Consider the following 26,448-nt stretch of genomic DNA (forward strand, 5'->3'; position numbering starts at 1 on the left):
TCAATATCTTTTATGTTGAGTTTAGAGCAGGGATGGGCAAACTTTTTTGGTCGAGGTCCAAAAATCGAGAAAAAAAAATGTTTGGTGGGACAAATAAAACTTTCAAAATTTTAAAAAAAAAAGCGATATACAAGTTTTAATTTAAATATTTAGTGAGATGAATGAAATTGCGATTTCGTTTTTAAAAGTTCCTTATATTAAGGTTCGAAGCGAGATGTGCCTATTTTACGGAACAAGGCTAAATGCTTTTCTGTTAGTCCACTTCTGAAATGATTCTTTCTAAGGTTCAAAGTTGAAAACTCTTGTTCACATATATAAGATTAAGCAAACATAGAGCTGATTTTCTGGGCATGAAATATTAAATTTTGGAAACTAGCTTTTGGTAATGATTTGTGAAACTTTGGCATATTTAGAAACAACTGCTCCAGATGATTGTTAGATTGTCCGCTCGTTGGATCTTAAAATGCGTAGTCTGCCAAATGTGAAGTACAATTTACCTATATTAGATTCCTCGAGAAAGACAAACGCTAGTTAGAGCCAATCTAAGACTATTCTATGAAGAACTTCTGCTTTCAACATTTTACCAATTGAAGCTGTCTGTGCTAACTATTTCCATCAATTTATGTTTTGTAGAACAAAAATAGAGAAAGTAAAACGGTCATCAGTACTTTGTTAAAAAAGGAAAAACAGAAATAATTTTAAATAGTTGACAAGAAAATGGATGTATATTGTTTATGTATATTGCCACTGATCGGCAAATTAAAATTATATCCGCGGGCCGGATAAAACCGTCCGGCGGGCCACAGTTGGCCCGCGGGCCGTAGTTTGCCTATCCCTGGTTTAGAGCATATGGTGCTAATGGTGCGACTGGAAGAAAAAAAAACATATGATGATAGAAAAATACATGTTTAAGTTTGCGAGAAATATAAGTTATATACAATTGAAGAAAATTTTAAAGAAACTGACTATATATTAACTATTCACATAAAATACATAATAGTGAACGGCGTCAAATTTAAAATCATATTTAAATAACAGATAAATAATAAATATTTACAGTATATGAATAGTATCCTATTTGTTAGCAGAATGCTGTGAAATGTAACAGTATAACAGCTTATTATTGAACCTAGTTAGAGATAATAACTATTTATAGTATATAGATAATAGTGAGTGTTATTAATTTTAAAAACATATTTGAGAAACTAGTATATTTACATTGTATTTATATTAGCATAATTGAAAAAAATTACTAATTGACGAGATGCACATAAAAGTAAAAGTAACAATTTATCAGAAATGAAATGAAAAATAAGGGATGCAAATGCTTACAACAGTTTAAAAACTCAATAGAATTACAGAACAGTAATTTTAAAGTAATGATAAAGCTGTTGGAAGCACAGATTAATTAAGCTTATTAAATGTAATAAGCCCATTAAATGTAATAAGTGCACTAAATGTAAAGGTAGTCAAAAAAATTTTAAATCGAAATCGTTAAAACATGAATAAATAAGTGAATGTGAAAAATTTTCGACCGCAATGTGGTTAAGGGGAAAAATAGAACATATTTAAATATTACAAAAATATTTTCCGATTCACCCGTGAGAGTTGGCAAGCATTAAATTAACCCTTTTTTTACAGTTAACCAAACATTGAAAACCGATTAAAAGAACAAAGTATTTTCTTAACAAAATGTCTCGTATTTAACAATTATTTTAAAATGCCATGAAATCATTTAGAAATATTTTTTACAGTAGACAACAATTTTTAAAACTGATCCCCGCTTTGCAAATTACTATGTAAGAAAAGAAATAAATGTTTTATTTCAATCAGGGACTAAAAAAAATACGGGCGTTTAGTTAGATTTTCTTTTTATCAGAGTAAGAAATAAATTGAAACTAATTTAAAATGGAAAGCGTTTAAAAAAACACTTTCTTTTGGTGAACTTGTGTGTTCAAATGAAATTGAATTTGTTCAATTTGAGGAACTTCTTTCTTAAGTTAACCCTGTAAATAATATTCGATACAATTTAGCAATAGTACCATGTGTGTCTTTAATACATGAATTACTCAAATCATTATTTATCTCTGTTTTTAACAACAGGTTTAAAGTATTGAAACACATAAAGAAAATTCCTAAATACTATAACATTTCATTTTTGTGGGTAAATGATGCCTTACTTAAAAAATAATAGCAAAAAACATTTTCTTCCTTTTATTTAAAAGATTTTGTTTTAAAAAAGAGATTTTTTTTTAAAAATTATAAAAAAATTTACAAATATTTTTGCCAAAAAATGACATTCTTTTCATTTTATTTCTGATTATGAACAATCCAAGCATTTTATTTTATGCTCATCTTCGCAATAATGCATTTACGAAACCGTCTCAGAAGACAATTCTCTTAAATCAAGTATCAGTACTAACTAGCCTTTCTGGTGGATATTTTACGTGACTATATGATTCACATTTACGTTTCATGTGCAATAAAAACTAAGATATACATGGAGAAAGAAGGCTAGCTTCAATAGATATAATGTAAACCAATCCTCCGAAGACTTGCTGTGATTCCTGTGTATGAAGAAAAAAGCAACATAGAGAGGCATAGCAACAGAGGTTTTTGAAGCTGGTTTTAAACCTCTTTTTAACCCTCCCAACCAATTCTTGGGTTGAGAAAGGGTTGTAGACGATATAAATTATTTTCTTTTTAAATTTATCGTTGGTTTGTTCTGCATTTTTGCACTATTTGTTAACAGTACTGTTCCATTTATAAAGATACTTCTTTGAAAATGAGAATGATGAGATTACAGCGTACATGTGGATTAAATCTGCTAACATATTTTGAGATAGTACATACATGTAGAGTTGCCCAACAACCGGTTCACATGTGGCTCCTGGTTGTTACTTTGCTTCCTATACGCGTGTGCTGGATCATAGTACATATGGTGCTCTGCCATATCTGAGTACGTTACTCTTTCTGCGAGCTTTTTTTTTTTTTTTTTTTTGTTATCGCCCAGTAGTCCAAATAGTTTGGTTACCCACACCGAATAGTTCTCCGTTTTAGTCAGGTATTCAAAGAGATAGACTTCTCCTTTCAATATTCTTTAATTAAAAAACACGTAGGCCATCATGATAACCAAATGGCTTAATTCAGTAAAAATGTTGACGCGTCTTCTGTTTTACACAAATCCATCTACAATAAGGATTATGTTTGTAGTGCAACAGAGGAATTAATCAGCCTAAACAAGATTTAAAAATGGAAGCGTTATTGAGAAATTAAAATACTTACTTCAAAGCCATTGTGACTAATATTAATGACTAGAGATAAATTTAAAAATATTCCACTTCCATGTAAAAACTTCTAAACGAGTTTATCGTTAAAATGACACTGATTTACAATTTTAATATCCAATATCTTTAACATCAAGTCAGAACCAGGAAAATCTTATATCATTGCTGAAAAATTTTGATTCATAATGCGAAAATATTGCAGTAAGTGAGGGACGCTTGAAAATGACTTTAAAGGAATAAACTCGTAGAAATCATCGATCATTTTACAACTGTTGGTTATGTCAGTATCAACACTTTAGCTTGAAATAATAATTCCAAAAAAGTGAATTAATTCTACAGCTGCAGTTTTAATTTAAAAGTTATTTAAGACATTTGAATGAATATATTTATATCCATTGCCTTTGAACTCAAATATCAAATTCGAGAATTCTATTTTTTAGAACTATTTCTCTTCAGTGCTTATCATCAATAAGTTTTTATTTATTTACAATATTACTTTAGTAATATAAATATTTGTATCTTATTATACCATATCTGCAATTTTTTTTATAATATATACACCGAAGAGCCATTACATTATGACCACCTTGCTAATAACATGTAGGACCACCTTTAGCCCTCAAAACTGCTAGCACCCGCCGTGGCATTGATTCCACAAGGTGCTGATAGGTAGTCTGAGGTATCTTGTACCAAGCGCTCACCAACATTTCCTGCAATTCCCTTACATTGCAAGGGGATAGCGTGGCAGCACGAATTTGGTTTTCCAAGTGGGACCCCAAATGCTCTATTGGATTAAGGTCAGGTGAATTTGGGGGCCAAGACATGACCTGAAAGTCACTGGAATGTTCCTCGACGATTCAACCCCTATGACATAGTGCATTATCCTGTTGGTAAACACCATCCCCCGCAAGAAAAACTGTTGCCATAAATGGGTGAACCTGGTCTGCAACTATGTTCAAGTAACTTACAAACGCCAGGGATTGTTTTATGTGGATTATGGGTCCTAATGTGCCCCATGATAACATTGTTCCTGGGCGAGAAACCATGAAAACCTGGGCGAGCCCATTTTTATAAATGGAGGGTGGTCATAATGTAATGGCTCTTCGGTGTATATATATAAATTTTTTACTACGAGAACTTAGGTTACTTGAGAAGTCATGAAAAGTTCATGAAAAGTTAATAATTATTCATCATTTATTAAACATTTTAAACATTAGACGTTTAACAATACTAATTGACAACTGTTTTTTTAAAAAAATTGGCGACTATTGTTGAAAAAATGACAATCATTTTAATAAAACTTTTAAGAAAGACAATTTATTAATAAAAATTGTCCACTTTTGAATATATTTGTTAAGTGTTAGAAAAAAAATTTTCAATTTAAAAAAGGGAGACTAGACTTGATTACCAACAGTTGACGATTACCAATTTTCCTATTAAGTTTAGTTGTCTATAATTTTTCTAAATCTTTAACATTTTCATATATTAAATAACTTGTCTAAAAAAAAAGAACATTCATTGAATTTAGCATCTTTCTATTCCCAAAATGTAAATTTATTTTATTAATTATACATCATATAATTTATCAGTGTTATAAGTTTTATTAATTTCATCATTTTATTTATCACATTATTTATGAATATTATGAACAATCTTGCAGCTTTTTTATATTTCTTTCATGCGTCGCAATTTTTCCAAATCTTACACTTTTCGATGCATTAAATGAGACAAACAATACAATTCATTAAACATAACTTTTTATTCTTGATACCTTAATAAATGTTTATTTGTTTTACATCATATAATTCATCACATGTCTTACCATTTATCAATTATCATTATCAATTAAACCATACAGTTTACGCTGTAATGTAAAATATTCTACAGCATTTGAAAAACCATAGATTTAAATACTTTTAACCAAATTTTTTTTGCTCTTTTCATATAACGGCTTGTATTTTTTTTTAAATATTTGAAACACCTAAAAAAATTGATGATTATTTTCAAACTGCAGTCTCTTAATATTACTTACTAACAGTCATTATCAGTCATTGTCAGTTAGCATTATTCAATTCTAATAAATAATTGAATTTAACATTTTTCTATTCTGAAATTGCACATTTATTTTATCCCCTTTCATATAATTTATCATGTTTAATCAATTTTTATTGTATATTTTATCATATATTTTATCAATTACATCATATAATAATATAATGTTCAATAACAACATTTAGTTTAAAGATGAATGCATGCATGATTTTTAAAAAAACTGATATAATATAATTCATGGCATTTGAATATTTAAACATATCTGCATATTTTTCAATGTAACAAAGGCGTCTGAATCACTTGAATGTATCAAAAACATTTTGTTATATAGCAGGAGTCGAAAAGAAGACCCAAATTTTAAATTTACGACTATCAATCTTAAATTCCGTAGCCTTGTATTTTTGAACCCAATCCAGAAAACGAAGGAACACCTCGATTAAGCATTGCTACAAGCTTGCTTTCGTGGAAGACTTTTCGATGAAATTAACCAGCATTTGAGTTACAGGGAGAGCAAAATCACGTAAACATCCCACGGTTACCTTGTGGCAAGGGTATTCTAAGCCATGATCCGTCTACTATTGAGGATATTTTAAGTCAATACTGTGACTGTTGTAAGCCGTCAAGAGAATTAGTACACTGAAAAGAATTTTTGTTCAAATTACGATAAAAAGTACCAGTACTAAGGTACTTTTTACAGTAAAATGCATTTTTACCGGAACATGTTACGGATTAAAAATTCTTATATACTGTAATTTTTTCAATGATAGTTATCTAAAATATTTTACTCACTCTAATAAAATACATATTATTAAAAAAAAGTTACGGTATAATATTTTACGGTAAAAATTGATTTTATGATGGTGTGGTACTGTAATTCGATCTGAAATTTCTACGGTGTACCATTTTTTACAGTGCATTGTCAGCCATTGCTGATAATCCGAACCGGTATAACCTCATTTGAAGGCTAATGCACTTTCTCCCTGGCTCAAAACTGACAATTTAGGTAAGACAATAAACACTTAAACAAATCACAAAGAATTTGCAAATAGAAATTTGAATCAAACCATACACAATTTTTGCCTACATTTTTGCCGGAAAACACCTCATAAACACTTTTTTCAGACGCTTATCTGAAAGTTCCATTTTTAAAATACAAATTTGTCCAGAAAACACTTAGAAATACGAAGTTTTCCAATAAGAGTTTCGTTTATAGACAAACAAATGCACCTCCCATCTTTCTCCTTTTCGCAACGAAAGCTCTGCTTGTTACCTCAGTTTAAAGAATAATGGAGACACAAAAAGTTTTTTTATTTATCTTAAGAATTCACTTTAGTAAATGAAATTTTTTTCTCTCAAAGTGCAGAAACGCACTCCGTGTTGCGAAACGATAGAACACGTTACGGAAAAATTTCTTTCTAAAGTAAGCCCCGAGGAGAACTTTACTCTAACAAAACACATAATCAGAATAACAAAATCAAATTGATCTCTGGTTGTTTTTCCTTAAAACATGTAATAGTGTTATAAATTAAAATTAAGTAATGCATTTTTTCTTAATTTTAATTCTTCTTCTCTCTTCGGACTTAATTATTTTTTCTTTCCCTTAGAAGAGAAGAACATGTAATTTTAGTGGAAGATCTTGCTAACCCTTTGATATACTTTTCATGCATTTTTAAATTATTTTGCATTAATTCAAATTTGTATTAGATCAAAATAAGCGAAAAATTTCTTACTGAACATTTTAATAGTTTATAGTTATAAAATACTGCATGATACACTGGTGTCTTTTTCTGTGTTAAAGGTAAAATCTCCCAAATACGGCTCACTTCAAAATAATTACTTTTCAAATTTGCACTTATTAACAATTATTTATATCTAAGGGAAACATCATCATTATTAATCATTAAAATTTCCTTAATTAACGAAATCAATTATTAATAATTATAATAATATGAATGGGAAAAAAAATGTCACCTACCTTGTATATTTTAGTACAAATATGATTTCGATAATTTAACTGATTTTTTGTAACTATTATATTCCTTTTAAAAATTAAAAAATATCAAAATATATTTCTACCAGTGTTCAGAAAAAAATATATATATAAAGAGAACACCGGTGTTCCTTTTGCGTCAAAGGGTTAAAATAAATTTTGAAAACACCTAATTTTTATTTAAAAATAAACATAATTTTTTATCATAGTTAATAAATATAGCTATTTATAAAAAATGATTAAGGATAGAAATATATTTCATAACCACTTCTTGATTCTTCTGTACATTCTGAAGTCTATTTATCATACTTGGACCACTAGTAGTTCATTTAACATCTTCTGCTGAGCTCTTCTATAAACATCGAGTCATTGGAAAAAGAGAATCGGGACTTCCCAACCTCGTTTAAAGTTAATTTTTAAAAGTACAAATATAATTCTTAAGTAAAAATGTAGTGAAGTTCTTTATCAACTCATAAGAATTACTGTGGAACAATAACAGATATCATTGACCTAAAAAATTGAATCGTACTTCAACTCCTAGAGATACTTTTTTCCAATGCACACCTGGAGAATGACCTATCTTCATACAGGCATCTGAAGGGCAGATTTGCTGGCCACATTTCCAGGGGCACCATATCAGGGGCACCATATCAGGTCCCACAGTAAGGACAGATAGTACAAAGAAAGAAAGAACATCCATGCCTTGTCCGGGATTCGAACACAGAACCTTTCTGATGCAAGTTCGGTTCCCTGAGCCCTACACAGGCCAGGCCGGTCGGCACTCATAGAGATGATTCACAAAACTTGAAAAGAGATAGATAGTTGTTTTAACTCTGCACTCTGCTGAGCATCTAATAAAAAAACGTATTAAAATAGATTAAAACTGTATAATTTTCATATTTCTGTACCTAATTCAAGATTATATGTGTTTATTAATTTGCGTAATACAATTTTAACGTTCTGGCATTTTTTTAATGAATAGGTGTGAGTGAATATATCAGTATTGAGAAAACCAATTCAGGCAAAGTTTACCTTGCAAATTCAAATTAATGGTTTTAAATTCTATTAAACTTTTTAAACGAAAAAAACTTAAATGTGGGTCATAAATAAGTATGGAAAAGCTATAATTATAGTTTTGTTTTACTATTATAATTGTTATTTTATATAACACTAAATTATATTTTAAATACAGAAACCTTGAAGAAACAAAATAGTGAAAGTAAATAAATAGATTTTGATAACTTCCAATAAATGCAGTACATTTTGAATAAAATAACATACGTGTTAAATTGAGATTCCCTTCAATTTAATAACAAATTAATTTTAATTTCCTTTGTGTAAAATTAATTTATTGCTAATTTTAATTAAAAAATTAATCAGGAAAGGAATAATTAAACTCCTCTTTTGGTAAGCATTAATCCAATAACATATAATTCTTAATTTAAATAGAGTTAGAAATTTATATAATTGTGCTAATTTGTTGGATTATTTTATTTAATTACTAAGAGAGTGAAACTTACAATGAAAAAAAAAAACGCACCATAAACCAGCTTTAAAAATGGAAGTTTTAGACAGGCAGAAAATTGCATCAAAATTTGCAATCATCAGTTCATTTATTTACTTACTTATTTATTTTATTTATCATTGCAAATTTAAGATCAAGTTGACTACTTCTGATTTGTGAGCAGTTTTATCAAGAGTGTTTTTTTTTACCAGCTTTCCCGTGCCACAGGTATGGGGTTCTATCCTTGAACCGGGAATAATTGACTCAGTCTTTATTTCTTCAGTGAGGTGATAAATAGTCGAAATTGATTAATAATATAAATTGTATAAATGAGTACCAATCATGTTTGGAGACTAAACTGTGGAGGTTACTTACGTCTGTAAGCCTCGTGTTGTACTTTTTCAGTGGTGCACGAGGAATCATTTTGTTCTTGAAATAAAAATAAGAAAAACACTGGAGGTTTAGTGATAGGCTGACAACCCGGAAGATCGGCTCCTGTACTTCAGAGCCTAAGATCAGGAAAACAGGCTTTGGCCCTCCATGGGCTGTCTCGACACTTTTTTTATCGCCAGTTTAAAAACTTTTGCTCTTTTTTTGTAGGTCAAAGTAGTAATTTTAACACTTCTTTTGAATGTCAAGATGGCAATCATTTCAGGTTTTATCACACTGACTCTCATATCCTTCATTAATTTTATATTCCTTCACACGGCGTCTATTTCAACAACGCAGTTTTGTTTTTGTTTTCTTTTTCGTTAATTTTATTCGTTAATTCTATGTTAAAATTTTTATTGCTTTTCATTATTTTAATTCATGAAATCTTAAAATTTAAACTTCAATTTCACATCTGGAATTTTCGGAATTTCAAGAAACGTCATGTTAGTCAAACATCAAAACGTCAAACGTTCTAGAGGAGTAGGTTGATGCAAAAAAATTGTCTTTTAGAATTCAATTCAGGTATTTCCTAACAAACTGACCTTAAAATTGGTCATTTTAACAGAGGTTGAATAGCTATAAAAAAGCTCTTTTTAAAGTTATTTTACTGTGTTCTGTGTCATGCAGGCTCGCAATAAGTTCAACAATAACACTGGGGAACAACATGCTTCTGTTCCTCAGTGTTATTGTTGAACTTAACTTAGATATTTTCCGATTTCAAATCTACACTCGAGATACTTCAACGTTTTTATGCGATTAAGTAATACGTTTTAGATCAAGAATTTTTTTAAATTGGCTCGAGTGAATACTAAGTGACTCCACTTCTCTGCTATGTAGGGAATAGTAGAAATAATGCAATAATACCTCTCAGTTTATAATGCAATGTATTATGGTTGCATGTTTTTTTGTCCCAAGTGCTATTTTCAAAGAAGCAGACAAGCCGCTTGTATGAACTTATACGATATTTATAAACTTGTATATTCTGAAAAGAATAGAAACTATACGAAAAATATCATTGTGAAAAACTCTGTAGCTTTCTGAAAAAGACTAATTTTGCATTTGAAATCTCCACACACTACTTAGGTAAGATAAAGTATAAGTATGCTACAAAAGATAAGTATGTAGCAAAAAAAATGGACCATTTAACACGATTACCGTTAGCCTTAAGAGACCACAGTGTTAAAAGCATATTCTTCTAACTAAAAAAAAATTAGTTTTTTTCTATGGAAATTTATCTGAAGAAAAAAATCTACCATCTTATGGGAAAAAACCTCAAATTTGTTGGTAATAATTGCAAAGATATAGTCATGACAGCTAGTTGAAATCAATTTGTAGACATTCAGACTTAAGACCCCGTATTAAAATATTATAATGAATAGAAAGTATTGAATAGAATAGAAAGTATTGAATAGAATGAATCGAATTATCTTATCTTAGATCTTCCTAACATAAGTATAAGTCTAACTATACAGGAAATTCTTCAGATCAAAAATATAAGTTGGTCACAGCAACCACTGAAAGTAGTGGAAATGTTATGGCGTATCTCTATATCACTTCATATGATAATTAATACACAAAAAAGATCCAAATATTTGCGTCAGGAGCACAAAAATTACAACGGTATATAACTGTGAATTTACTGTGAATTACTGTTTTTATTCAAATTTAAACACTTAGTACTAAAAGGGATGTTCCCATAATATAAAATAATCACGTATGACTTTATTAATCAACGTTTTATGATTAAAAAATACAATTATTTAACGAAAAATTTTACTTATCAAAAAGTAAATATTATGAAACAATATTTACTTTTAACTCATACGTTAATGTTTAACTATTTACGATAACTTATTAAAAAAAGTAAATTACTTTTACTTTTTAATAAGTTATGTTCACTTTTAAATAAATTTTTATGCAAAATTGTGTCTTGTAACTGAATAAATATATCGTATGCAACTAAAATAATTATTGCAAAATAAGTATTTAAAAATGCAAAGAAATCCTAAAAATTAACTTTTTGTATTATTGCTAAATAATCTCAGCAGCGAAAAACCTCTTGTAAGTTTTTATAGTAACCAAAAATTATGTATAAATGTTGGCGTCTTTTAATTGAACAATATTTAATTTTGAAAAATAAAGAAGTTCAATGTCAAGAAACAAAAATAATTTTGAAGCAGCAATCGTGGGGGGGGAGGTTGGATTGAGAGAAACAAACTGAGGGTCAAACTTATTTGCATAAGTTCTGTTGCTTGCACATTTCTTAATAAAACATTATAGGAATAGACAAGCTTGTCGTATAAAAAGCAAAAACACATTTAGCATGTTATTTACTCTGAAGCCCAAAATGTTTTTTGTGAAATTTGGTTAGGAAGGTACATAGACACGAACTTCTTTGAAAACAAAAATCACAGTTTTTGTGCAAGTGTTATTCCTTAAGTATGTGTAAGCGTTTCTATGTAGAAGTGGACTACAGTTTAGGTAACAAAAAAGCAACGTCAACAAATAAACTTTATTTGTTATTCTAATACAAAAGCAACAGGATTCATATATCTTATCTAATTCTCGTGTTATCACACTTTAGCTTTAGAAAGATAATTTTCGTCTGCTTTATATCTATTTTGATGTGTGTCATTAATCTTTCAACGTTCCTGTATCATTTAATTTCCACAAAAATTTCTTGTGTTTACCCAAAAAATCGTTGCCCAAATTACAAACAAAACAATTTTTTAAGAATTTTATTATTGTTTTTCCAAGCGTCATTTTATTTAGATAGTATTCTGAGTAGCGCCATCTGCTTTCGGTTTTTGAAACTAATTGGGGGAGAAATAGAAATTCGTGAACAGAGCATGGCAAATTTACATTCTTTTGTCCTCCTTTTTCAGAAATAGATTTTTCTTAAATTGTCAGTCATTTTTAAGACTTCCTGTAAAGCGAACCATAAAAAGTTCCTAAATCTGATGTTTTAAGTGTTTACTAAAAGCGACACTAAATATGTTTTTCCGCTATACTAAAGGTTCTTAAGCCGTTCTTTATGGATCACTTTGCTTCACAAAATGATTTCCAATGCTCCACAAAAAGGCAGGTCATGTTTGAAATTAAAAACATCTCTGAACAATATATTTTAAAGTTTAAAATTAAAAAATTTAATCTTTTTCCTAGAACGGGTAAAACATTGAACACATAAATAGATAGTCAACGAAAAAATACAGCGATAAGAAATTAATTTCGAAATTTTTAGTATACGTTAAAAGACAAAAAAAAATATTAGGTTTTTGTGTTTTTTGTAACCACTCTTTTTTACTCGAAACAGAATTCTTCACAATCTAAAACAAAATGCAAATCTCGATTCATGTTCATTGGGTTTTCAAAACGAAGTAAAAATTTGTAGCAAATATAAAAATGTCAGTTTCATAAAATGAAAAAAAGAAATTGCTATTTTAAAATTTTTTCAGTCTGCATTGAGTAATTAGTACCGACAAAAGTTGTTCGGTGAAATCTTAAGTTATGCAAGCTTAAAAAACGAATATATTTTACATCGCCAGTGATATTTTGTTGTTCTATTTAATAAATGTTGCATAGAAAAAAATTATGGCTCAGCATTGAATTTTCAATTTCAAAGGTAACAAAGAAGGTTTGAGAACTCCTGCGATAAACTTTCGTATTATATAAAGCTTCTGAACATATATGATAATCAGCGTATTCAATTGAATAACAGCTGAGTCATGATGTTACCTCTGTAAACAGCGTAATAAAACATTAAAGTATATTTTAAAGGGTATACAAGTTGAAAGTCCCTATCCACCTTTCTAACTCCCAAGCGGCTTCAGCTATAGTTATGAGAGTGGTATCTAGGTATAGTAAAGTAACTATGTGCTACACGATGAGACTATTAATAATCTTCACAATAGACCTGCTGAAATACATGCTAAATTTTCATATATTGCAATCTGTAGCTACTATCAAATAGCTGCTACCTGGAAAATACAGTTCCACTAGTTTAAACAAAATAATGATCAAAAGTTCGAGCCCCTTAATATTAATATAATTTTTTTTTACGCTGATTAGCTTCAAAAAATGTTTACTATTTCACTGATTTCGTTCAAGTTTGAGTTTTTTTATTCAAAATTATATAGACTAAAATGTTGACTAATTTTGACTAAACTAAATGACTAACTAATCGACTAAAAAATATTAACTAAACTATAGACTAAAATGTGGACTAATATAGACTAAAAATTTAAATACCTTAGAATTCATAATTTATTCGACCCTTAGTGAATTAAATAATAAAAATTTATTAATAATAACAAAATATAATTTTTTACATCTTTGGATAAACATTTTTTATAAATCGTATGATAAAAATTTTCGATAGTTCTAGGTATGATAAAATTCGTAAAAAATGAAAATAACAGAAGAGGCAAAACCACTTTTCTACCTAAGCTAAGGTGCAACCCTATTTTCTAGAATTCAGCCACCCCCACATTTAGAGAGAAAAAGATTCCGAATAAAGGTAGCTACATTTATTCAGGGAAAGTACATTTTTGAATCTGATTTCTTAACTTATAATAACTCCTGTAGCAATTAATTAGTTTATTACTCTAGAATCATTACTTAGTTTATTACTCTAGAATCATTACTTAGTTTATTACTCTAGAATCATTACTTAGTTTATAACTCTAGAATCATTTAGCTCACATCTTAATCCAATGATTGTGAAAATCCAATCATTAGACCTAAAGTCATTAAAGTGTCCACTTTCTTATTTCGCGCACAGCGCATTCAAGGTATTCATTATTTTTATCAAAGCATAATTATCATTGTAAAGTGAACCGTAGAAAAATCTGATGCATGCATAGAATATTCCTAATTATTCTATAGTATATATAATTATTTATAAAGCAAATAATCACCAAAAATCACTGTACGCGCTAAATATTCCTTATGAGATAATTATGATCTGCGTAAACAGTTAGAAAATTCGTTATTTATGCGAAGTATTTGCTATCATTTTCATAGCACAATTATCACCACAGTAAACCACCAGAAAATTGCTGTGTGTACAAAGTATTTCTTATCATTCTCATGATATAATTATCACCAAACCAAGCTACCAAAAATTAACTGAGTGTGCAAAGTATTTCTTATCATTCTCGTGATATAATTTTCACCAAAGCAAACTACCAAAAAATAACTGAGTGTGCAAAATATTTTTTATCATTCTCATAATATAATTATCACCAAAGCAAACTACCAAAAAGTAACTAAGTGTGCAAAGTATTTCTTGTCATTCTCATGATATAATTATCACCAAAGCGAACTACCAAAAAGTAACTGAGTGTGCAAAGTATTTCTTATCATTCTCATGATATAATTATCACCAAAGCAAACTACCAAAAAGTCGCTGTGCGTGCAAAGTATTTCTTATCATTCTCGTGACATTATTATCGCTAAAATAAATTGCAAATAGTCGCTGGATGTGCAAAGTATTTCTTATCATTCTCGTGACATAATTATCACTAAAATAAATTGCAAATAGTCTCTGGACATGCAAAGTATTTCTTATCATTCTCGTTACATAATTATCACCAGATTAAAATAATCAGAAAATTCTCATTATTTGCTATGTATTCCTTAAATTCTCATGGCATGATTGCCAATAAAGTAAACAATCACGAAATACACTGCATTCGCAATAGAGTAACTTTCATTTTATTTTTATCAACTACACTCGTAAACGGGCATTTAAAAATAAAACTTTCGTCACTAAATAAGTTGTTCTAAGTATAGATATCTTTTTAAATCTCCCAATCGAATTCAGCCGTTCTTATACAGATAAACACTTAGGTCTTTCCGTGGACAATTATTACTGCGTTCAATAAGCCACCCTCTAAGTTTAGTTGCCATAACAACGGCTAGCTATCGTCTGCAAGCCCTGCTGTTCTCACTCATTGCAATGCCCTTTCTCTTCAATACTTCTCTTCAAAGAGCTCTCTTAATATCCATCGAATTTCTTTTCATTTAACTAGTTCTTTAATTAAATGGTTATTTAGCAAAAACCTATAAAAGTCAAAGAATTCGTTTTAATGTAATACAAGGATTTTTCTTATTTATTCAATAATCAAACGAGGAGAAAAATGTAGAAGAAATTTTTTCTAAACTGTAAGCAAAAGAACTTCCTTTTTATTATCTTCCAATTTATTATTAATTGCAATTGGTTTCAGATGATCAAAGAAATGTAATTTATTTTTCATTATACAAACTAAATAGATACATAGGGATATTCAAAAAATATTTATCATCTGGTAAGGAATAGGTGTAACAAAAATAATTCAAATAAGAAAAACTTTTTTATTTTCTCCAAAATCATTAATATAGTTTTTCTGATTAAAAATAAGGAAATTCTTTTTATTTGTTCAAGTAAATGAATGTACACAAATATCCAAAAAAAATATTTACATCCGACAATGGGTTCTAAGTAATAGAAATTTTTTGGGAAAATAATTTCAGTTTCTCCCTATTTATTATCGATTAAATTTTTTTTCTGTATTTAAAGAAATTTTATGTATCAGTACATTATATGCACCGATAAGAATCAATATATTATATGTATCAAATTTAATGTATCATTACCCATGGGCGTCGCAAGAGGGCCACGCGTTTTTTTCCCGTTTTGCTTCTAGAAAACTGTTTGTCTATTTTAAGTTTCATGCATGCATTTATATATAAATGTACATACACATCAATAATAAGTCGGCATATGTACATAAAACTTAAAATAAACGAACAGTTTTCGAAAAACAAAAAGTTTACCCTCTCTCGCGTCACGCCCATGTATCGATACATACGCTATGCCTATGTATCGATACTACGCCAATATGTATCGATACATGCATACAAAAAAAAAGACTATTAAAAAAACTTATAAGTGTTTAAAATTTGGAGGAAATATTTTGATTTTTTCATTATCATTAGCAATTTTATTAATATAATTATTAAATCAGCACCCACGAGAGATATTTAAATTTTAAATTGCTTGTAATAGAGCCATAGATATAATAGGGTCATGGATGATGATTTTTACATTAAAAAAATTCTTCTCTGCAAACAAAATCAAAATTGGAAACCATTGCAAAAAAAAATTAACAGGGAAAAGTTATATAGTACTAGTTTGTACCAGTTCAATGTTTCATCAATTATAAATAGTACAATTTTCAATCAAATCGGCTGAAAATTTCCGAGTTTTATATTGGAATTCAATATAAAGGCCTAAGTTGAATACTTGGCCCCCTTATTCAGTCTTTAAGGAAAGAAGATGGACTCCCTTTCATGTTCATAAGATATATTTTGTTCATAAACCATTCCGATTTTAGTTTAATACTTGTTCACTTCCTGTCTATTTTTGCTGTCAAGTAAAGAGCACTAAAGTAGAAAAAGATAATAAGAATAATAAAAACATTACACTTATCCGACATAAAGGTTGAGGTGTTAATAGTTGAGATGGCCTTCTATTCAAATGAAGTTTGAAAAAAAAACTATTCACAAGTTTATTCAAAGTTTGGTGGAAAACTTTGTTTTTTCGTTAAAATTTTCGATTTCGTTCATATAATCAACAAAACTCTGCCCATAAAGTGTATCAAGATTTTGAATTATTTGAAGCAGTCTCATAGATAAAAAAATTGGATAGATTACAAGCTAATACCTATCTAAGGAGGCAAACAAAATCGAAAAGTTTTCTCCTTACATAAGAAAGATAGATAAAGTGTGCCACAAAAATTTAGGTACACACTTAACTATACTACAAATTTCAATAAAATACAGATTTTATTCTAATTATTTTACTGTAAGTATAATTTACATACAGAAAAAGATTATTTGGAGTAAATGAAAAGCAAAAAAAGGAAAAAAATTAATTCGTAATTTAATTTGCCCCAAAAGTTCAGACACAAGAGAAACTAAATACAGATTTTTTTAACACATTGCGCCAAGTTAGAAATTTTTAGCTATAACTATGATTCCTTGGTGTTACATTTAAATTTCAGTTATAATGCCAGAAAATAAAGCAATTCACACGCGAAGAGTTTTTAATACTTTGTAAGTTTGAGAACTTTGAAAATATTTACGATGTTTAAATATAAGAAATTCGCCAAGTGTTAGTAGTATTTAATTTGAACACGTGGTGAGAATTACACTCTACTATAACTATGAGAGAACAGAAAAATTCCAGAAATCACCTTCAAACCATAAATGTCCAACAAAAGACAAATCAAATTGGTCATAATATTGTTTCAAGAGATCTCATTTGTAAATGAATTCATGAAAAGTAGAACCCCTCAATTAGACAGGATATAGGTATTGATAGTATAGGAGCCTTAATGAAAAGGTACAACTGGGGAATTACGTCATAATTACATCATCTTAAATTACATCATAAACAAGCGAGACAAAGTATGACATACATATATGAATGGATTAACGAGCTGTTGAAATACAAAAAAAATGTCAAAACCTTCAGTTTATGGAGTGAGACTCCTTTAAATTCTATGAACAAACAAGTTTTTCATTTTTATGTAGTTCTAAAACCTTATTTGACTATCAACATTCACCAGGAATCCAATCACTAACTTTTAAACTTACATTAAGAAGCATCCACACCGAATGCGGTTGCCTCACATCTGATCACCATCGTGAGAATAAGAAAACCTGATTGGTGAGTTCTTCGCGGAAAAATATGTTTCATCGATCAGGTTTTCATATTTTTCCAGCTGTGATCGGAGATGCGGCTACCGCATTAGGTTTTCCAACAAGATAATGCCAGCATATCTAAATCTACTTGAACACAATAATGGTTCACAGCTAAGAAACATATCACTTTCATGCTGCCTCTCACTTAAGTGACCTAAACCAATACAAAGTACTTGAGGTATTGTTTTACAAGTTCTTGTTTTCGTGTCAGTCATTAAGGCAGAGGAGGTGGGATTCTTCTTTTTCGGTGGCGCCATCTATGGCCAAGAATTCGACTTCTGCCACACCCATACGTCACACCGGTTTTATAGGGCGGAATCATTCATTCATCCACAGATCGTAATTTTGACCTGAACCAAAGAACGATCAATCTCAAATTCAATACTGAAAGGTATTGATTTATTATGGGAACATGGAGGACTTTGTGATCCGACAGATTTAACATGCACCAGTCACCGTTTACTACACACTTCGGGAGTCTTCGGGCTGCAGGTTTCGACCCATTTAAACAGCGAGGTTCACGATCGATACAGAAAATATGCAGAATCCTGTCCTTACAATGGAAAACTACGTGTTTTAAAGTTAAGCCATCCCTCCCACCCCTATTATTAAAATTTTCCATTTTGTTTTCTCTGAATAAATATTATCATTTGTGCCTTAACTTTTATGGCAAATAAAATTGGTTAAAATGTGAATGCTTATTTTTTTCTGCTTAAATCTAGTTAAGTTAATTCTAGTTAATTTTTTTCGATTACTTAGTTAAAAGTTCAGTAAAATCATTGGAAAAAAATTTGCATAGTTTTAAAACTTATATAAAAAAAAACTGTAATACAGGAAAACTGTAGTACAAAAAAATAGTAACAAAAACTGTTAATCTTATTTAAGATTAGTCCCTGGCACCATTAAGATTGAGACCTATCTCATAAAAATCTAGATGAAAAATTATTCAGGAATTTTTTTTCCAATACAGCGTACGAGCATGCTGTATTTTTTATTATTATTCTAATTTTTATTATTATTTTTTTTTATTTTTGGCTTTACGTACTGAGATTACAGAGTACTTATATAAGTTAAATCATCATTAAATTATTATTTTAATTCTCAATTATCTTAAATTTTAAATACGTTTCGTGGTTTTTTGTTATGTTCATTGTTCGGAACAATAAAAAATGCATTCAAAACTCCTCTTTTTTTTCTGCAAAAAGAAACTGTGTAGACGCGAATGATTGACATTTTTATTGAAAATCAAATTAACACACTCAAACTCTTAGAAACGGTATGCTTTAATGAAAAATCTTCTAAGTGAACTTATTTAGACATTAAACAAAATTTTTTTATTAAGGAACTGAAAAAGTCCATAAACAAAAATTTTTTTTGATTTTCACTTGTTCATTTTATGCTCAACGCTGAAATTTTTCTTTATAAAACTCTTGTAATTTATTTTCAAGCGAAAAACTTTTCACCTTAGCTTGATCCGAAAGAATGAGAAAAAATATATTAACACTTCCGAATCAAAATTTTTAGAGCGAAATAGACGTGAGAAAAATAATATTTTCCACTTTTGACAAAATCCATTCGAAAATTGCAGCTTTATATCATTTTGTAGCTACAAAACACGTCTTGATAAATCTTTATCATTTGAAACTTTTTGAACATTCTATCTTTTAGTATATTCTATTTTTACTCTTATGTTGTAAATGTACGAAAAGTTTTCCAATATTTCCTCAATTTTCTTACAATATAATATATACAGTAATATTTATTTAATTACAGTTATTAAGTGATTTTAAAGTAAATCTTTTTGTAAATATAATTATAAAAATTACTGTATATCAAATTTTTTTGCTTTGTAAAACTTAACGGTAAAAATGGATTTTACGGTAAAGTGTACCAGCATCCTGAGTGCCTGTACTTTTCACTGTAATTTGATCCGGAATTTTTTGCAGTGTACGTCCGACATTCATTTCTTTAATCTTAATGTTTGAATCAAATTTGATTGGTAAAAAGTATGAAAGATTTCGTTTGATTATATTTTTCACGTGATTCTATTATGAAGTAAACATAAATAACTAGTAGGTTGAGCCTCCTGCTCGCTAACGCTCGCCAATCCCCGAAAATTGCTATGCAATCTTATATGGTTTGCTTCGCAAACCAAGCTCGCTTCGCTCTCTACTAACTTAGGTACATTGCAAATGCACAAAATTCTAAGAATTCAAAACAATCATTCAAATCCATATAAAAACTTTTTTTTAAGAAAAAATTACATCTTTTTAGTAAATACTAAGTCATTAAAATAAATTTGAATTCAAATAAATGACATGTAATTCGATAAACCTATTAGAAATGTGCTATAGTATAATTCGTGATGTAAATCAAAAATCGTCAAATAAATTCGTAACATATAAATTCGTGAAGAAAAGCGCTTTCGACAAAATACTAAAATAGAGATCTATCGACAAAGACTACTCACTTATGCCTAACTTAATAGTATGAGATTGCCGCAGCTCATGCTCTCTGGTTATTTCAGTTTCCGTTTTTAAAAGAGCTATATGTTGAGCCACATCACCTAGATGTGGCATGTGACATTTTTAGCGGCAATCATAGGTCGATTTTCTAGCGTTGCCATTCGGGGAGTTGTAATGAGGCTTTTTTTGTCGCCGTGTAAGAGAAATAGTAACGTAAACAAAACAAAACAAACGTTGCCACCGGCGGAAAAGAAATACAGCCAAAATTTGGGAGCCACGTAAGAGAATTATATATATTAGATTTTGTTGTGTAATCATTTTTTAACATTTAAAATTAAAAGTATATTGTTATGCAACCGTAATTTAACAATTTCGATTACCAAGCAGGCTGATATATTAAATACACTTCGTGTATGCATTATGCATGAAACTGAGTGTTAAGTTTTAAATCATTTAACAAATCACTTTAAAGGTAATTTATAACAGCCTACTTATAAAATTTATGACAAAAAATTATAATTGTGAAATGGCTAATAAGTTTAGACGCTGATTCTAATTAATTTATCACAAAATGCAGGATGATTAAGAAATATCATAGAATTACGTTATAATAAAGAAATAACTCATTTAGTTTTAAACTCTTAATTTAGAAAACAATCAAAATCAAAAATCAAAATAAGAGCGGGAAAATAAGCATAACAAAATGGCACTTTTGGCATTTTTAAAAATGTTTTATGACAATAAATTAAAAATAAGGGTAACATAAAATTGATCTATTTAAAACACAGTAAAAATAATATTTTTAGTTTTTATTTTGAATTGTCTCTTGATTGATTAATTAAAATTAGTAAAAATACGTTTCATAAAGTTTTTTTTTTCGATTTAGAGACTATATTCGAAAGCGAAAATGTTATGGCTGACAGTTGACACTGAACAAATTTACTTCCAACAAATTCACTTTTAAACTGGGGGGGGGGGAATACACTTTGTAATGTAAACATACATTTCCAAGAATAAAATCTTTTCCTTTTTTGGCATTTTATCTGGTGGTGTAAGGTTGCATAAAATTGTTTTGGCGACGTTAAATAATAAAGGATAGGAGGAAGATAATATTAAGGGGTAAATTTTCGTATATACTGGGTTAATTAAATGAGTATATATTAGTATAGTATACAATTTATTAATACTAAGCATCAATTGATAACATATTTAGATATTATACTTTAAATCCACTTTGCTATTTGTTAACTATAATCAAGTTCGTATTAAATTGAAAATTTAGATAAAAGTGATGTAAAAATTTGTATATCTAAGTCTTAAAAAAGATTACAAAACTATAAGTGAAAACAGTTTTTTTAAAGCAAATATTGATGGAATCTATATTTATCCTTTATCACTTCTAATTAAAATTCTTAAAATTTTATAATACTCAAATGTTTGTTATAATACATAATTGATATTGCCAACACTATCTATTCTAATGCCAGCACTATCTAATCTTAAAAACTGGTCAATCCAACTCAGATCAGATTTTCTTGATTTACATTAAATTTCTGTGAGATCCAAATTAATATTTTTGATAAAAGTAATAACCATTTGATTCCTTTTCAAAATAAATTAACTTAATCGAATTCTCTTAATATATATCAGTCTCAACAGAAATGTGATACCATCTCAAATATATCGTATTAAATCTGTTTACAATAGTGAATAACTTGTTTTGGGTAGCTGGAATTTTCTTCGTTATCCCCTGTTAAGCAATGGCACCCCAATTAGATTTATGGACATGGACATGTACCTAATTTAATAAAAAAGGCCTTCCATGGAGGAATACATTTCAGTTTTAAGCTATGGTTCGGCAACACTAGCATTACTGGTCTGCATTGGATGCTTGTCTACATATCCAATTAGGTGATTTTATTTCTTGATTTTTTTATTTTTTTTTTTTTTTAACTACTAACTGTTTTTTCCCTCTCTGTTGTTGAGCTCGTGCCTTTCGATTATCTTTCGAGAGCATTTTTCTACATATTTTCTTATTTGTACTTAGGGTTCTAAAATGTCACGAGCTTGTGATTTGGTGCTATGATTCAGGTATTATAAACATGCTACTACGTAAAAACTGCTACCGTACTATTTTCTCATTTAATAAATGGAGAAACAGGTTTCAGTTTTTATTTGCATCAAAATATCTAATGCAGGAAGGCCTGCATCTGGAAGTTCGGAAAAAACCTGAACTAACGTTCAGAGTGTTAAAAAGGGAACTAATAGAAATGCATATACGTTCGTCTGAATTTTTATTATTCCTTTGAAAATTATTTTAAAAAGTCGAATACGTCTTTTTATTATTATTATTAATGTTATCATTATTAACATTATTATTTTTAATATTATTCCTGAAGTTCAATAGTTTGAAGACTACAGATGGGGAATTTTTGAACTTCCAAAAAACTTTATAAAGTGTTTGATGGGCGTGTTTTTGGATTGTGATTAAATTTAAAATAGAATTTACAGCTTTTGTGCCAAAATCAATATTTTACATCATTCCTTAAGACGGTTTACAGATATGTAGCATATTTAGCTCCGCTGTTATATTTTATTCCTTTCTCTACTTTTCTTTTTTCTGAAGGCTAATTCCAGTGCACATCATTCAATATCCCATCTTTTGAAAGACCCAGGATTAATAACTACAGATGGTTGAATGAGGTTTTTTTTTCTGTGGCATTATGGCTCAATATTTGCAAACGAATTAGATATTGTTTAAGGCGTGATTTGAAATGATTATTGCGTTATAGTTACTATTACTCACACTATTGAGGAGGATTAAGAATCTGAAATGTATATGTAGGGGGACTCGAGCTGATAACTTCAGTAAATCTTCATTGCGGTAGACTGAGTCTGCAAGTCTCTGGGTATAGATTATAACCCAATCCTTATGTGACCTTATGAAACATCGCTGTAAATAAACAAGGTGACCACTTTTACCTACAGAGTTATCAAACAGCAGATTTAAAGTTTTTGACAGCTAACACTATATTTAAGTCTTAGCACCCTTAACGATTATCATGTATACACTTGTTGTCGACAACAGTAATTAAACTTACTTTTAGTCGTAAAAGTAGCTTGTTCAGGAATTTTTAATTGTTAAGTTAAATTTTAATACTCGGGTTGTTCCGCTTTTTTGGTGCTCTTTATTCATAATGCTCATAAGCAAAAAGGACATCCAGTTTTAACTCTACTGGAAATATGCCGGTTTATTAAACGCTGTTTCCGATTTCAGGTATCATACTAGAACTGGCATCATATTGGAACTCATATAATGCCAAATCCAATATCATATCAAAAATAATACCATGTTATAAATCATCAGTTTCGATATCGTGCCAGGTTCAGTATCATACCGAAAATTTAGACCAACTTATGAAACACCAGTTCCGATATCATACCAGGTCTAGTACTATACCGAAACCGGTATACACCGAAGAGCCATTACATTGTGGCCACCCTGCTAATAACATGTAGGACCACCTTTAGCCCTCAAAACTGCTAGCACCCGCCGTGACATTGATTCTACAAGGTGCTGATAGATAGTCTGAGGTATCTGGTACCAAGCGCTCACCAACTGGTCCTCCAATTCCCTCACATTGCGAGGGGGTAGCGTGGCAGCACGAATTTGATTTTCCAAGTAGGACCACAAATGCTCTATTGGATTAAGGTCAGGTGAATTTGGGGGCCAAGACATGGCTTGAAAGTGGCTGGAATGTTCCTCGAACCAATCCATGACGATTCGATCCTTATGACATGGGGCATTTTCCTGTTGGTAAGCACCATCCCCCGCAGGAAAAACTGTTGCCATGAATGGGTGAACCTGGTCTGTAACTATGTTTAAGTAGCTTACAGACGTCAGGGATTGTTCTATTAGGTTTATTGGTCCTGATGTGCCCCATGAAAACATTGCTCCTGGGCGAGAAACCATGAAAACCTGGGCGAGCCCATTGTTATAGATGGAGGGTGGTCATAATGTAATGGCTCCTCGGTGTATGTATATATATATTTTTTTCACATCGGATTTTTTTTTCTGGGAAGTACAGAAGGGAAGGAAAGTATGTACATAATAGGGAAGTGTTAAAGAACCAAATTATTCAAATTCAAAAATGTTGTCAATTTTAAAATTAACAATGTTTAATGTTGATAAATTTAGAGTATTTTGATTTGAAGATGTTTAATGTTTTTTTCAGAGGAGGCGGCGGTGATCGCTCGGTGATGTCTTCCGGCGACGAGCAGTCGGATGAGGAGACGGTGCCTCTATTCCGTCCCTTTACGAAGGAATCACTGGCTGCCATCGAGGCTCGGATAGCGGAGGCCAACGCCCGCAAAGCTGAAAGAGAGCGCCTGAAGGCCGAGGGTGAGATCGGGCCGGACGGGGTACCTGAGCACTATTCCATTCCTCATCACGAAGAAAGGCTAGAGCCCGATCCCGCACTCGAGGTGGGAATGCCCCTTCCTCGGGCGCTCGCGCCGGACTTCCCTCCAGAGCTCATCGCCACGCCCATCGAAGATCTAGACAAGTTTTATGAGAACGAAAGAGTGAGTACACTTATTAAAATTCATTATTCAAATAAAATCTGATACTCTAAGTACGCATCAGATAGTCTAAAAGTAAACTCCTCTCACAAAAAAGCAACTAACACCTTTATTCAAGTTTACTCAAATCTTAAACCACTATCGTGAGCCAGTAGGTCATAGAAGTGGCTCCACATTTTTGTGACAGTGTCATGATGATGGTAATGTGGTCAGTATTTCACACTAACAGCCTTTAATTCCCAATCATGCTGATACCTATGGATATAAAGCTGGGTTAGCTTCAAGATGTCTCCAAAAATAGAAACCTAGTTCTTTACAATGACAGCTCAATCCTTAACCACTAATCTGTCATGGCTCAAATAACAATTTTCATAACGTGAGAAATCTGTTTACTAAAAACTTCTACCATCTGATTATAAAGTTTGCATTTCGACCATCTAAGCATCAACATTGAATTTATGCTAACCTTTGCTGCTTTTGCATTACCTTCATGTTAGATAGTTAAGAGAGTGTCACTGTTGTTCTGCGACTCTTTAAGTGTAAAATGTTTTTTTTTTTAATTATCATAGAAAAATTCAATTGCAACAGAGTTGGTACCCCATAAAGCTGAACTAGATCACTTACCTCCTATAAATCAATCAGTTACCGTGATGTGGTAGTTAATGTCAACAAGACACGCACGTCTTGCGTCTCTGTGTTTCCTTTTGATGTTTGCACTGCTTCCCTTCCAAATAAAACGTTATTACTAAGAAGTTCCAATTTTCTTGTAATTTTTTCTAATTTCATTGCATTGAGAATATGTATCAATTTTAAAAACCATCAGCATGCACTCCTTCCTGGAATAATGTGTTGACTCGACAAAAAGGACCAAGATTAAGTAAGCGTAAAATTGATCCTTGGTTTCTACCGGTAACTGAATAATCATTGATGAAACTTAGCATGTATCTGATTATTAACAGATGGCAGGCACCTTCAGTGATACATCAGTTTAACCATCCTCTCAGTTTGACCATATTCTATGAGGGTTCAATTTCTTTCAGCCTCTCATCTCCGGAAGCTATCGTTAAATCTGGATCGTGGTTCAGATAAGTGCCTTAAATGTTCCCAAAAATGAAAACGACCCACATTTGGGTATCTGTTCTGAAAGCATTCCCTTTCACAAACAAAAACGTTTATCAATGAGATCAAGGCCGTTCCAATCCCCTCCCACTAAGTAATTAATATTTTGTTTCCATTCGACCTTCATAAAATTGTAAAAGCTGAAAACAGCACCCATTATCTTTCAGTTTTTCCATTAGAAAACTCAACCACGTTGCATCCATTTTTATGAGATAGAACCCTCGCAGAATGTCATCTAAAAAGCCCAAAAGTCATTCCAAAAGGGGGAAA

The 26,448-nt window shown here is 30.3% G+C and overlaps 1 protein-coding gene across 1 annotated transcript in view; it reads left to right on the forward strand.

Moving 5' to 3' along the window:
- LOC107454398 (sodium channel protein para) overlaps window positions 1-26,448 on the forward strand; it is a 226,289-nt gene that overhangs the window by 105,713 nt on the left and 94,128 nt on the right. The window contains exon 2 of the mRNA XM_071181380.2: window positions 24,714-25,062. Coding sequence (XP_071037481.1) covers window positions 24,739-25,062 — 324 coding nt within the window. The 5' untranslated portion in view covers window positions 24,714-24,738. The remainder of the gene's footprint in view (window positions 1-24,713; window positions 25,063-26,448) is intronic.

This window comes from Parasteatoda tepidariorum, chromosome 8 (genome assembly GCF_982258835.1).
Source record: "Parasteatoda tepidariorum strain Cologne lab strain chromosome 8, Ptep-v5.0, whole genome shotgun sequence".
In the NCBI taxonomy this organism is placed as follows: Eukaryota; Metazoa; Arthropoda; class Arachnida; order Araneae; family Theridiidae; genus Parasteatoda; species Parasteatoda tepidariorum.